At 45.5% G+C, this 13,400-nt stretch overlaps 1 protein-coding gene across 4 annotated transcripts; it reads left to right on the forward strand.

The window, feature by feature from the left end:
• The first annotated feature begins 1,549 nt into the window (after positions 1 to 1,549).
• LOC111160810 (bcl-2-like protein 2) lies at positions 1,550 to 6,442 on the forward strand. 4 transcript variants are annotated; one of them, XM_022524176.1, is made up of 4 exons: positions 1,550 to 1,616; positions 1,914 to 2,001; positions 2,477 to 2,916; positions 3,508 to 6,442. In XM_022524176.1, the coding sequence occupies exons 3-4, from the start codon at positions 2,485 to 2,487 to the stop codon at positions 3,655 to 3,657; spliced, it is 582 nt and encodes a 193-aa protein (XP_022379884.1). In that variant the 5' UTR covers positions 1,550 to 1,616; positions 1,914 to 2,001; positions 2,477 to 2,484; the 3' UTR covers positions 3,658 to 6,442. The 4 variants fall into 4 exon arrangements, with proteins under 4 accessions (XP_022379884.1, XP_022379876.1, XP_022379891.1 ...); XM_022524168.1 differs by having other exon boundaries at positions 1,565 to 1,637; XM_022524183.1 differs by lacking the exon at positions 1,550 to 1,616 and having other exon boundaries at positions 1,804 to 2,001.
• The last annotated feature ends 6,958 nt before the right edge of the window (positions 6,443 to 13,400 follow it).

A 13,400-nucleotide genomic window follows, 5' to 3' on the forward strand; every position in this document is an offset into this window, starting at 1 on the left:
ACAACATAGATTACCTGAAGCAGAGAGATGACCTTCTAGCAACGCACTTAAAGTTAAGACAAACTTTACAGTCAGACAAAGTTGAGTACCAGTTTCTGAGTATATGGCTTTGGGTAAATAACCTCTCTAAGCCTCACTCTTTTCACCTATAGAATGAGACTAAAACAGCTTAGGGATTGGATTGAGGATAAATATGCATGTAAAGAAAGCACCTAGCACCTAATAAGTCCTCAAAATGTATTAGTTGTTACTATTATTTTTTTTTAAGATTTTATTTATTTATTTGACAGAGATCACAAGTAGGCAGAGAGGCAGGCAGAGAGAGAGAGGAGGAAGCAGGCTCTCCGCTGAGCAGAGAGCCCAATGGGCTCGATCCCAGGATCCCAGGATCATGACCTGAGCCAAAGGCAGAGGCTTTAACCCACTGAGCCACCCAAGCGCCCCAGTTGTTACTATTATTGTTACAGAAACAAACTTTCTTCTCCAGAGACTGTAAGGGCAGGTAGGAATATCAAGGCTTGGACCCCAGGTAGAAGCAAAGGGAACCAGCAGGAAAGGAAAATTGGGTTGCCTCTTTCTAGCCTTTGGTTGGAGGTCCCTCCAAACGGAGTGGAAGGAAGTGCCAGTGCAAGAACCAGTGGGGCCCAGTCAGAATGCCTGAGAGAGCCCTCCTGAGGATCACCTGTGGTCACACTGCTTCACATCCTGTGAACTGCCCTGTATAAATAATAGACATACCTATATGTATGTGTGTGTACACATACATACATACACACACATATAAAATCTGAAACGGTAACCATCAAACTTGACCTTGGTTGGCATCCTCCAGAAAGGGAGGCAGAATGGAGCAAGGGGTGGAAGGCGGGAGATTGAGGACTTGTATTTGTTCCCCTTATACCTCTATATTGTTTGAACTTGTCATAATGAGAATAAGTCCATGTGTGGGGTAAAAAGAATGAAAAAGAAAACCAACCTGATTACAAAAAAATGAAAGAAGGTAAAGAAAGGTTACCTGCAGAAACTACTTGCGGTCCAAGTCTTGATGCCTGGCTAAAGCCCCAGCCCGCAAAGAGACTACTGGGTTAAAGGTCCTGGAGAAAAGAGGGAGTGAACTGTTCAGTGTCCGTGTCGTGTCTGCCAGTCCCACAGGGCGAGACACCTGGCAGGCAGTTCCCACTGGAATGGGAACTACTCCTCTAATCCGGGCATCCACTCCAGGGCTGGAAAAAATTCAACAAGTGCATGGAACATCAGAGACCTTCTGGAAATGGTCAATTTGCTCCGAGGTTTCCTGAGGTCTTGCCGGCTTCTCTGGGCAGCCTTCAGTCACGGGAGCCCAGCCTGGCCTTCTGTGTCCTCTCTGCCCTGCTCTTTCTTCATGGCCTACAGCGGCCCTCTCTCTTCCGGAGTTGTGGCCCTTCCCAAGCTTGCTTCCCAGCCCCGCCCCTCTCTCTGGACGCATCTCTGGGCCCCATCATCACCCGGCGCCGGGCCCTCCCTCCCGCCACCCCCCCCTTTCTCCTCCCTCCTTCCTTCCCTCCCTTCCTCCCTCTCTCCCTCCCTCCCAGCTCCTGCACCAGGAAACGGCCCGGATCCTGGCAGCGGCCTGACCCGTGAGATCCCTAACCTGGCAGGCAGGCGGGGTTGGAGACTTGCTGAGGGTGGGGGTGAAGGAGGAGCTGGGCTGTTGGACTGCACTGGGGGGAGCCGGGAGTAGAGATGGTGTCGGCAGGAAGCCCTTGGCCCTGGGTTTCCCGGGAGGACAGTCATTAAACATGGATTCGGCCACACAGCTGGTAGAATGCTGGGGGCAGGGGCCGGTCCGGGAAGCTGCAACCCCAGCCTTCTCAGTCCAGACCCAGATCCCTGGCCTTCCCCGCCTAGCTCTGCTCTCCCCCTCCCCTTCCCAGGGCTCCACGCTGGCCAGGAGGATGAAAGGCCCCAGCTGGGGGCTCCTTGCCACCAGCGCTGGGTCCTAAGAGCTGCCATCCAGGCTGGGTGAGTGTCCCCTTCCTTCTCTGTCCCGGACAGCCCTTTGCTTCTCCCACCTTTCCCTTCAGCCCCTGTCTCCTCCCCCATCTTGTGCCTTGGCCAGCATCCTCACATCTTCCCTCTGGGGAGGTACTGAGCCCCTTCCTTAAGCCAAAAAGGTGTGTACTGTGGAAAGGGGGTTTGTAGGGGGTGTTACAGAGCTAGCATTCTCCTATTATGGAAAGAATCTAAAGTATTTTAAAAATAAAATTTACTTGTTATGCATTTAATGTGGCATATCACGAATTTAATGGCCAGCCCCCTCATGCCCTGGCCTCTCACCTTGACTTAGTTCCCGTGTTCTTGCCCCTCCCTGCCCAGTGGTCTCTGAGCGTTTCCTCCCACCTCTCTCCCCGGCTCACTGGGTTGGCCAAGCCTGAAGCACCCCTTCTGGCTCTCCAACCATATATTCACGCCAGTCTTTCATCCTTGACTCTTACAGCCGCCCGGATGGCGACCCCGGCCTCAGCCCCAGACACACGGGCTCTAGTGGCAGACTTTGTAGGCTATAAGCTGAGGCAGAAGGGTTATGTTTGTGGAGCTGGCCCTGGGGAGGGCCCAGCAGCTGACCCACTGCACCAAGCCATGCGGGCAGCTGGAGATGAGTTTGAGACCCGCTTCCGGCGTACCTTCTCTGATTTGGCAGCCCAGCTGCATGTGACCCCAGGCTCGGCCCAGCAGCGCTTCACCCAGGTCTCTGACGAACTCTTCCAAGGGGGCCCCAACTGGGGCCGCCTTGTGGCCTTCTTTGTCTTTGGAGCCGCACTGTGTGCTGAGAGTGTCAACAAAGAGATGGAGCCACTTGTGGGCCAAGTGCAAGAGTGGATGGTGGCCTACCTGGAGACGCGGCTGGCCGACTGGATCCACAGCAGTGGGGGCTGGGTAAGAAGCTTCTCAGTTGCTGCCCTGCACACTCCTCTGCAAAGCTGGTCTCCAGAGGGAAGATGGGGCTCTGGCTTGAGGCTGGGGGCTGAGTCTCCCTATTTGGGTGGCACCAGGTGCCCTCACTATGGGTGTCATGCTGGACTCTGCACTCCAGGGCTGCCAAGCAGTCATCACTGGATGGGCTCATGGTCCATAGCAGAGGACAGAATACACAGTGCCTGCAGGGAAATGGCATCCAGCTGTTGGGGACTTTTTACACCAGAGTATGTGACATGGGTGGGGGGGCAGGGGGTTGTCAGGCATGGGCGGTGGTCAGGAAGGCCTTGGCAAAGGATGCCAGTTCGGAGCAAAAATTTCGGCCCGGGAGAGGCTGGCATTCACTTGAGGCAGAGAGGGCCAATGAGCCAGGCGCTCATGGGGGATGATGGGGGTTTGCAGCCAGTAGAACTTTGGCTGGAGAGGAGCTGGGTATGGGGTAGTGTTTGCAGTGGATGGAACTGGAACTCTTCCTCTCCTCTTTCCTCCACTCTTTCCTCTCCTGATATCCCTTTCTCCTTCTTTCTCTCCTACTTCCCTTCTCTCCCACAGGCGGAGTTCACAGCTCTATACGGGGACGGGGCCCTGGAGGAGGCGCGGCGTCTGCGGGAGGGGAACTGGGCCTCAGTAAGGACAGTGCTGACAGGGGCCGTGGCACTGGGGGCCCTGGTAACTGTAGGGGCCTTTTTTGCTAGCAAGTGAGAAAGTCTAGGGCCAGGTGGGGCTAGGTGTGGCTGGGGGGACACGAAAGCAGGAACAGAACAAGAGAAATGCCCTTGGAAGAAGTGGAATGAATGGACGGGAATGGAATGGGGAGGGGAGGGGGCAGGGTACTGTGTGAAGGAGCTGTGTGTGCCAGGCAGGCAGTTGGAAGGAGGAGCTGGAGACATTAGGGAATGTATTGGGGAAGTATTTGGGGGCCAGGAGATAAAGTCATTCCAGGGTTGGCAAAGGTGGGAGGGATCATGTCTGGGGTATAGGCACACAAAGCTACACCTAGCACTCCGTATGTAGCCCTGAGGAAGATCAACTTGCACAAGAGGTTGTTTCTCCTTTGGTTGAGTGGGATTTGGGGAAAACACAGAAGGCACATCCCTTTGAAATGGAAGCTTGAGGTTGCCAGGTGATAGGGAGAGGTGGCTGTGATGGTGGGCTGCTTGGACACGCTTGTGCATGTGCACGCATGCTCGTGTGCATGCTGGGCTGCTTGTCTAACCTGTTGGTGGCCGCATTCAAGGAGAAAAGTTCTCTGTTGGAGTGGCAAGAACAAGGGGCCGTTCTATGCTCCTCCTCCCAACCCTCTCCTCCCTGCCTCTCCTTGTCCTGAGGCCTCAAGGCTGTGGGAGAAACACTGTATCCAGAAGAGGGCTTTGGGCACTTTCCGGCAGAAAGTCATTAGCAGGCCTCTGGAGAGAAGAGAAGTTCTGTAGCTGGCCTGTTGCTTCACCATCCCCATTCCTTGCGCATCACGTACTTGCTGCTGCTTCCTGGGCTCTGAACAGAAAACAGGGCTGCAGAGCCTGCAATGGCCTGGGGGGTGGGGGGGCAGCAACGGGGGAGGAGGCCTGGACCTACCTGCCACCCTCTGCTGCCACCAGGGCTCACTGGTGCCCAAAGTGTTCCGTGTCTCGGGACCTTCTGTACCCAAACTTAGACTTTAAATTGAGACTCTGATTTTCCTTTGGAGTGTGTGGAGGTAAATACTGATCTAGAGTGCAGTCTGGGTCCTGCACTGTGTCTCAGTGAGACTGCTGATGCCTTGAGAGGAACATTCCAGCTCTGAACCCCACGGGTGTGAGGGTGACCTGTACTCCGTGATGGGCCTATGCCATGTAGTGGGCTTTGGTGCTGCTTTATCCAGGGCCAGGGTTCTAGAGTACCTACCATGACCTAGAAGCATTTCTGTTTTCTTTGAAGCCACGCTGTTTGCATGGGTATTACTTGTCTGTACCTCAGAGTCTGAGGACATTAACTTTAGAGCTCACGGTCCTCTAGAACAGATTCAGATGATAGCTTTTTCCTTTGAGAGAGAAATGATTTCACTCCAGATGCATGTCCTGAGCCAGACCTCACTGCTGCACTTCCCAAGGTGCTAGAATTGCTGCTCTCCAATGCTGACTGCAGACACAGTGCTCTAGAAGCCTGCCCTTGATCCTGAGCACTGATCAGCTTAGCTAGACCATGGTTGACTCTTCTTGGAGATTTTCGCTTGGTCCCGGAATGTGGCAACATAGTTGTACTCACAAGAATGTGGGACCAAAATCGGCCTCAGGTGTTTAGCCCAGACTTTTGCTTTTGAGAGAGGGCTGCACTTTTTAATGGTATTTATAGGGAATGTGGTAGACTGCATGCGCCACTTGGTCTGTTGTGAGTATGCTGACACCAGAAACTCAGAGCTGGTCTGTGGCAGGCAGTTGGGGTGGGGGTGGGGTCTCTGGCTTGCTCAGGACAAACTAGACCAGTGGTTTTCAGACTGCTTGGCAGAGCCCTGAAGTTTCCTAGGGGTTGCCTCAGGAGTCCTTGGGGAGGTGAAGAGGGGGTGCTAAGCAGGCTGGGCTACATGTCCTCAAACAGAATAGCTCCCCTTGTAGCTGTCTTACATATCGGGGTTCAGGGTAAGATTTTATTTGCATTAAGGGGTTTGCTGCTGAAAAAAAAAGTTGGAAAACCACTGACTAGACCATCAGCTCCAAATTGGAGTCCGCGCTCCCCCAGGTTTTGGGGCAGACTCTTCACCCTCCCCTCTACCACAGGACACCTATCCTTGTTAGCTCTCCTGGGGGCATTAGCAAACCTGAGCAGCAGGGACCATGGTCAGGTAACCACAATGCCCTGCTCTGAGGCCTTCACACCTGGGTGGAAGGAGAGGTTATTTTCTGAAAGGGGAAAGGGCTTGGATTCCCAGAAGCGTAGCTTGCCTGGGACCAGAATGGGCAGTTTTGATCTGTCCTGTCCTTTTTAGCTTGAGGGGCAATGGAAACCCCAGAGACTCTTCTGTCAGGGAAAACTAGAGACTCTCTTCTAGAGCCATATAGTTCCTTGGGATTAGCTCTTGGCCAGGAAGGCTGAGTATGGCTCCCAATTTTTAAATCTATTTCATTTTTTTAAAAATAAGGGAAATAAATCTAACTGCCATTTTTCAGAGATTAAATAGGTGGAGAGGGCGTTTCTTGCTTTCTGGAGCCCAAAGGGACAAATAGGGACTTTGCTTAGGCCAAGGAAGGAGCAGAAGTAGGGCAACTAGGTCCTGCAATTATTATTCCCACTCCCCACTTATTCTAGGGTATATACTATTTTACTTTTTTAAATCATAAAATGGCGGGAGAAGAGATTTGGTTAGTTTAGAAGAAAAGAAAAAGCTCTATAAATATAAATATATATTCCTGTATTTTTATTTAATAATTTATAAATACCAAGTTCATTTGACTTTTATTTTTGTGTAATATGTAATGGTCGTATTAAAAAATAAATAAATAAAGCCCAGAAGTTTAATGAGAAGGACTGAGCAGGGTTTGTGACTTCTACACTCTGTAGCCTGGTGTCAGGACATTTCTTGATCTAATCATCTCTTCATGACCTTGTTAAGGGCAAGAACTAGGGTAACAGGGGTTTCAGAAAGAAAAGAAAATCAGAGTTGTTCTCCCCTCCCCCATCTCCCAACCCTTTCCAAATGCCCAAAGCCAAGAACTCCATCTGTGCCAAGCCAAATCTTAAGAGGGTGTGTGTCTACAGTACTTTGGGATGGCTACAAACGAAAACAAACCAAAACAAGGAAAAGTTACCCCAAAGCTTTGTGTGATGGTAATCACATCCCCAGTTGTGGTTCAGCCTCTGATGATAATGAACATTTCTCCCCAGTTCCCTGCTGCCTACTTCCGGCAAAAATGGAGCCCCTGCTTCCTTTCCTGGCCCCCTGAGATAATTGGTTTCAGCCATTTTAATGCAAACAGCTAAAGTGGTTGGAATCTACAGAAATTATTCAGCCCATACCTCTGTACTTCTAGTCTAGAACCACATCAAAATCATGTCTGACAGGAATAATGATCCTAATTTTGAATTATAAGCAGGAATTCCTTGTCTTTTTATAATCCAGTGCAATTAAATTGCATTTGGGTTTATGTGTTAAATTGTAGGTAGAAGTATACTGCTCAGAGGAGAGTTTCCATCTTCTCTCTATAGAAAATCAACAGGGCAAGCCATATTAAAATCTGAGAGTGGCTTGGTGAACATGGCATTAGGGGAAAGAGAATTAGATGCTCTTAGTAGTTAATATTATCAGGCGAGGAGAGCATTTATCTCCACTGTAGTGTGACTGAATTAATGATTGATTTGTATTTGACTTGTTCCTTCCAAAAAGCATTTGCAACATCTTACTATAATACACAAAAGACAAAATAGGCAAATATGGTTTTTTAAAGTAGATGTAAAGGGTAAATTGAAATAAGATGGCAGCAAAGGGAAAATTAATGTACAGAAAAGCATTCTATAAGTAGTATTTCGAAATACTAAAGCTAAGCTATGAATTCGGCCTTGAGCTTTCTTGGCAGCTATGGCAAATTGGAAAACACAAGATTCACATTCCTGTTAGGATTTAGAAAAGCCTATCAGTTCCTTAAGATGGGCAAAAACTTCTGTGGCTCTTCTGAGATGAAATAGAGGATATCACCCTCCATAACACCTGACAGTAAATATGATGTTGATTTCTCATAGAAACACCAAATGGGGATTCAGTAGGTCCTAAGCTTGTTTAATGAGGGTTATCACAATTTAGCCCAAAGATATCCTATGATGCTTTAGTATAGGGCTAAATTTCATACTATCTAAATGGATTGATGGATTGTTTACCCTTCAGACATTTCTTCATGAGTGTCATTCCTCCAGATGGTACTTTTGATAAAAGTGGGGCAACATTTAGTTAGTTTCTAGCAACTAGATGAATTATAGACATTCTGTGTTTCTTCTTAAGAGCAGATCCTTTGAAAACTTTAAAAAGCTGCCTTAAGTGGATATAGTTGTGATATAAATAAATTAAGACTTTTAAAAATTAATGAGAAAATGTAATGTAATGGAAATCTCTGTAGTTCTTCACTGATTGAATCATTCATTCATGCAGCAAATATTCAAGCCTCTTCTGTATGTTAAGCACAGTTCTAGGCACTGAGATAGAGAAGGGCACAGACACAAAGTTCTGCCCTCATGTTCCTTACATTCTAATAAGGGAAGCAAACAAAAATTAAATAAATAAATTCATCTCACAAGATTCATTAACATGACATTTCATGTTATGAGGTGGTAAATGCTATGAAGAAAAAGAATTCATTAGCATGGAATTGGGAAGTTGTAAGTACAGATTTCATTGTTAAATAGTCAGGGAAGCCCTCATTTCTAAGGTGACTTTTTTGAGTAAAGTCATGGAAAATGAAATTGGAAAAATATTTTTATCGATACAGAAAGATGTTTCTCACTTGTCAAAAAAAAGAAAAGAAAATATATACAGTATGATCCAAGTTTGCTAAAATAAGTATATAAATGTGTGTGTGTGCGCACACACGTGTGCACATGCGGAACTATATATGTATTTATGTATTGAAAATCTCAGGGAGGGTATATGCCAAAATATCACTAGTGATTATCACTGGGTGTTGGATTTTACTGGTGATTTTATTTTGTTCTTTTTTTTTTTTAAAGCTTTTATTTATTTATTTGACAGACAGATCACAAGTAGGCAGAGAGGCAGGCAGAGAGAGAGAGGGAAGCAGGCTCCCACCAAGCAGAGAACCCGATGCGGGGCTGGATCCTAGGACCCTGAGATCATGACCTGAGCGGAAGGCAGAGGCTTAACCCACTGAGCCACCCAGGCGCACCTATTTTGTTCTTTTTACTGTCAGTATTTTCTGGTCTTTTCGTAAAGAACACATACTTCTGGTACAGTATGTTAAAACAAGTTTTCCAGATACAAAGTTGTTAAGAAGTTAACCAAGGAGAATGGAAAATAAGCAGCCCAATGGAGGTTCTTTCTCATTTAAATGGACACCTCACTTCCCTGCAAGGACAGACCTAGGGAGTTAAGGTAGGCAAGGCTAGACTTTGCATTAGAAAATAATTGGAGTTGGGGCACCTGGGTGGCTCAGTCAGTTGGGCATCCAACTGTTGATCTCAGCTCAGTTCTCCATCTAGGGTTGTGAGTTCAAGCCCCGCGTTGGGCTCAGCCCCCTCAAAAAACAAAGAAAATTACTGGAGTCTACTCCACAGGAAAGGTGAGTAAATGATCAAGGCTTTAAGCTTCCATATCAGTACTGTCCAACAGAAATATAATGTAAGCCATATATGTAGTTTTATATTTTCTAGTAGCCTCTTTAGAAAAGCAAGAGAAATAGGTATGAAACTAATTTTAATAATATTTTACTTAGGCCAGTATATAAAAATTACTATAATTTCTGTCTATAATTAATATTACAGCTATTTATTTTATGTTGCAGCTATTAATTTATAAATTATACATCATCATTACTTTATAATATAATACTATAATATTAATAAATATTACACTATTAATTTATAAATTTATTTTATTTATTTTATTGCTTTTTCATACTAAGTCTTTGAAATTTAGTGTATATTTGACACTTCCAGTGCATCTCAAGTCAGAATACTCATGTTCCAAGTGCTCAAACCATGTGTGGTGAGTGGGTACCATATTAAACAATGTAGTTCTAGATTATAGAGAATTATTATAGCAGGCAAAAAGAGCAAGAGTTAAAAATAGGGTTGAAACTACCAAGGAGCCAAGTATTTATGTAGTTTAGTGAGATGGCTTTTTCTTTTGGACAGAACTGGAGGTGCCCTCATCCATTTTTTACTGATTTAATTCTCCTTTTCTTAAGTCCACTAACCATTCACTTCCATTAACACGTTTTTCCTCCTCGGGCACAACATCACTGAGTTTTAGTTTTCCTGAAACTCCATGGTCTCTATTGAGAGGTTATTACTGAAGGAAAATTATACTCATGACGGGTAAATTTCACATCATTACATCTAATTTCTTACAAATTCATTCTTAGAAACTTATTTCTTTGATGTTTTCTGTTAATCAACAATGGGCAAGGTATTAAAATTATTATGGAAGATTATTCAGTTAGCGTTTATTGGGCATGGTGATGGGCAATGGGAATACAAATATAATTAAGATGATGTCCTTGCCTTTTGCAGTTTACAGTCTAATAGGGAAGTATCTTACTTTACAAGTCTCCAAATACCTTTTTAAATGTGTCTTTAAAAGTAATCATGCTTATGAGAGTGAGTTTGGAAGTTGGAAGGTTAGTTTTAAATAAAAATGATATATTGTGGAAAATCATAGAACATGGAAAAGTATAAATTAAGTATAATCCTACTCAGAAAGTACCACTGTTAACATTTTGGCATATTTCTTTCCCACCTTCTATCTGTGCTTCTATTTTAGGATCATACTGTATATACAGTTTTGATTTTTTTTTTTTAAGATTTTATTTATTCACTTGACAGAGAGAGAGATCACAAGTAGGCAGAGAGGCAGGCAAAGAGAGGGGGGAAACAGGCTCCCTGCTAAGCAGAGAGCCCAATGTGGGGCTCGATCCCAGGACCCTGAGATCACAACCTGAGCCAAAGGCAGAGGCTTAACTCATTGAGCCACCCAGACGCCCCTGTATATACAATTTTCTATACTACAATTCTGCTTACAGTTCTATTGCACAGTTTTTCCTTGTCATTAAAAATATTTTGAAGGCAAAATGACTGTATAAAATTATACCTACGTGTATATAATAATTTTCCTGAATGTGCCCACTTGGACATTCAAATTGCTTACATCATTTCACTTTGATGAATATCTTTATTCTCAAATGTTTATCCAGTTTTTAGATTATTTCTTGAGAGCAGAGTGTAAGAAATACAATCACTGGGTTAAGAATCTCATCTGTTTGGAATCTTTTAGTAAATATTACCAAAGAAACGATCTAACTGGTTCTTGCTCCCTTTTCTCCCCATGTCCAAGTTATCTTTTTAAAAAATAAGATATCACTTATATCATATTTCATATACAATCTTACACTCTACTTCTTTGGCCTAACAAAAATTATTTTTGCATGTTATTACATGCTATATGTATCCCTTTTAATAGGTACATAATCTTTAGATATAATTAGAGTCTGCCTAATCATTTGTTATTGGAATTTAGTCTTTTTTCCAATTTCAACATCATATATAATGTAATCTTTGTGTATCAAAGCAGACCTTTTATAATTTTGATCCAAGCTTTGAAAGCTCTGAGTTCCCAGCTAACTTTTTTTTTTCTCCTCTGCTCACCTTTAATTAGTTCCATGACTTGAGCAGTTTACTTCACTCTTTCTTCATCCCTAAAAAAGGTTATAGTTTTGGAAATATTTGCTTCATAGAGTTGTGAGAATTCAATGAGATAATATAATGAGTCTAGGATTGTGCATGTTACAAAATCAAGTACTCAATAAAAATAGGAACTGGGGAAAAAAAGCCCATTTCCCTTGATTGGCTTGATTAGTTTAAACCAGGTGCCAATAAAACAAAAAATCTTGATTAGATTAGGATTAGTAGAAAATCTTTTTTCCCCCATTAACCCCCCAGTCTTTCAGAGCTTGTCTTCCATGCTCAAGTTAGTTCTCCCAGACCACCGGAGCTGAGATGGCTGCTGAATTAATTTTCAGTGAAATTTTAAGTGACTATGACTCTGCTTTGAATCCCCCTGTTCCTGAGGTAAGGATTTGCGAGAAAATGTGACGATGAGGGGAAGAGTGGGGTATACTGAGAAGCTTATGACCTTTTGGTTGGCTGACAGGGATCTCCTCTTGTCAGTCTCCCTACCCCAGCCATACACATCCTGTTGGGGTTGTCTAATTAATTTGGTTGGGCTCATTTGAATCTGGCTGTAAAGCCCTAGCTTGGTCTGGCTACAAATAACCCTCTTGCAAACTTAGCACCGTCGTTCCTTCCTTTTTAAAAAATGTGTAATATCACTACTATAATATGGCAACCCTGTTTTCCAGGACTAGGTCCCACAGGTAATCTCAGAGGGGAAATTTCTCTGCTGTCTGAAGGAGAGTTTGAGGGCTGGGAAAGTGTTGAAGAATGAGGGTGGCATCCAGATCTCAATCAATGCAAACATTATTGACACCTACTATGTGCAAAGCATATTGTCCCACAGTGGCGCTGCAAATGTAAATAGGATCCAGCCTCTCATCTCCAAACTCAAATGCAGGACAAAATGATTAAGCGCACAGTGGAGGTAGGCCTGCTTGTCATGGAAGAGATAGGAGGCTCGCGGAAGGTTTTGCACCAGAGGTGATGACGAGGTTTGTAGTGGTCTGGTTGAAAGGGGACTGCGTGTACAGAGGCACAGAGCCGGATGCAGGTAAACCCCCTGGGATGAAGACTGCAGAAATTACATTTGTGAAGTAACCTGGTCCTGAGGTCTCTAAGGCCAGGGTAGAGTTTTACTTTTACCTGGCCAGCAAAGGGGAGCCAGCTGTCTGGTAGCGGTGGAACAGTGACACGGTAATCTGAGAGACCTGTTAGGGAGCTGTAGCAAACAGACCAACAAACAAGCTGAAACAACGGCATAAGCAGAGGGCTTGGAAAGTATGCCTGTGAAAGGAAGACAAATCAGACAAGACTGGTAGCTGTGGAGTAAGGATTTCTCCCCGCTTTCCAGTTTGGGAGACCCCATGGATGTTGGTACCAATAACTTCGATGAGAAAAGTAAGGTCCTTACTGGAGAGCTCCATTCAGAACCTCCATTTCCAGCAACATTCCATCTACTGGTCCGTCTCCTGGTCAGCAAACCAGTTTCCAGAAACCGCCTCAATGTTTCTGTCCTCCGCTTTCCAACAGCTCTATAGTTGGCAACCAGTAGTGTCAAGATGGCGGCGCCCCTGAGGACTAGTCATGTGACCTCGGGTTTCCATTGCTGGAAGCCTGGCGGTCCGTTGCGGGGCAAGGTTCACCTGTCATGAAACGGGTGTTAGCCCTTCGAATCTCACGAGCCAATGGGCATCTGAGACGGCCATTACGGCGAGGCGATCGGAAGATTGGCCCTCTCCCTTCGCCCAGCCAGCGGCCAATCACCGAGCGTCACATGCTTCGCGGACCCGCCTTGAGGCGGTGGGGGAAGCAAGAATGTCGTCACAGCGTGGCGGTATTGTTACCTAAGAACTTGAGAGGAGGTGGGACGTATGTTGATTGACAGGGCAGTTCCCCTACCGGGATTTGAGAATTTGCCGCAATATCCCGCCTTGGGGGTGGGGTCTTGTTTGACTGCCAAGTAATATTCCCCAATGGAGTCCTAGCTCGTGGTGACGGGCAGGCTGCTAGACTAATGAATCCTCGGCGTGCCCGGCGCAGTTCTCCAATCGCCGGGCGGCGGGCCCCAGTCTGAGCGG

This window comes from Enhydra lutris, unplaced genomic scaffold (assembly GCF_002288905.1).
Source record: "Enhydra lutris kenyoni isolate GAN:26980312 unplaced genomic scaffold, ASM228890v2 scaffoldscaffold4, whole genome shotgun sequence".
Lineage (NCBI taxonomy): Eukaryota > Metazoa > Chordata > Mammalia > Carnivora > Mustelidae > Enhydra > Enhydra lutris.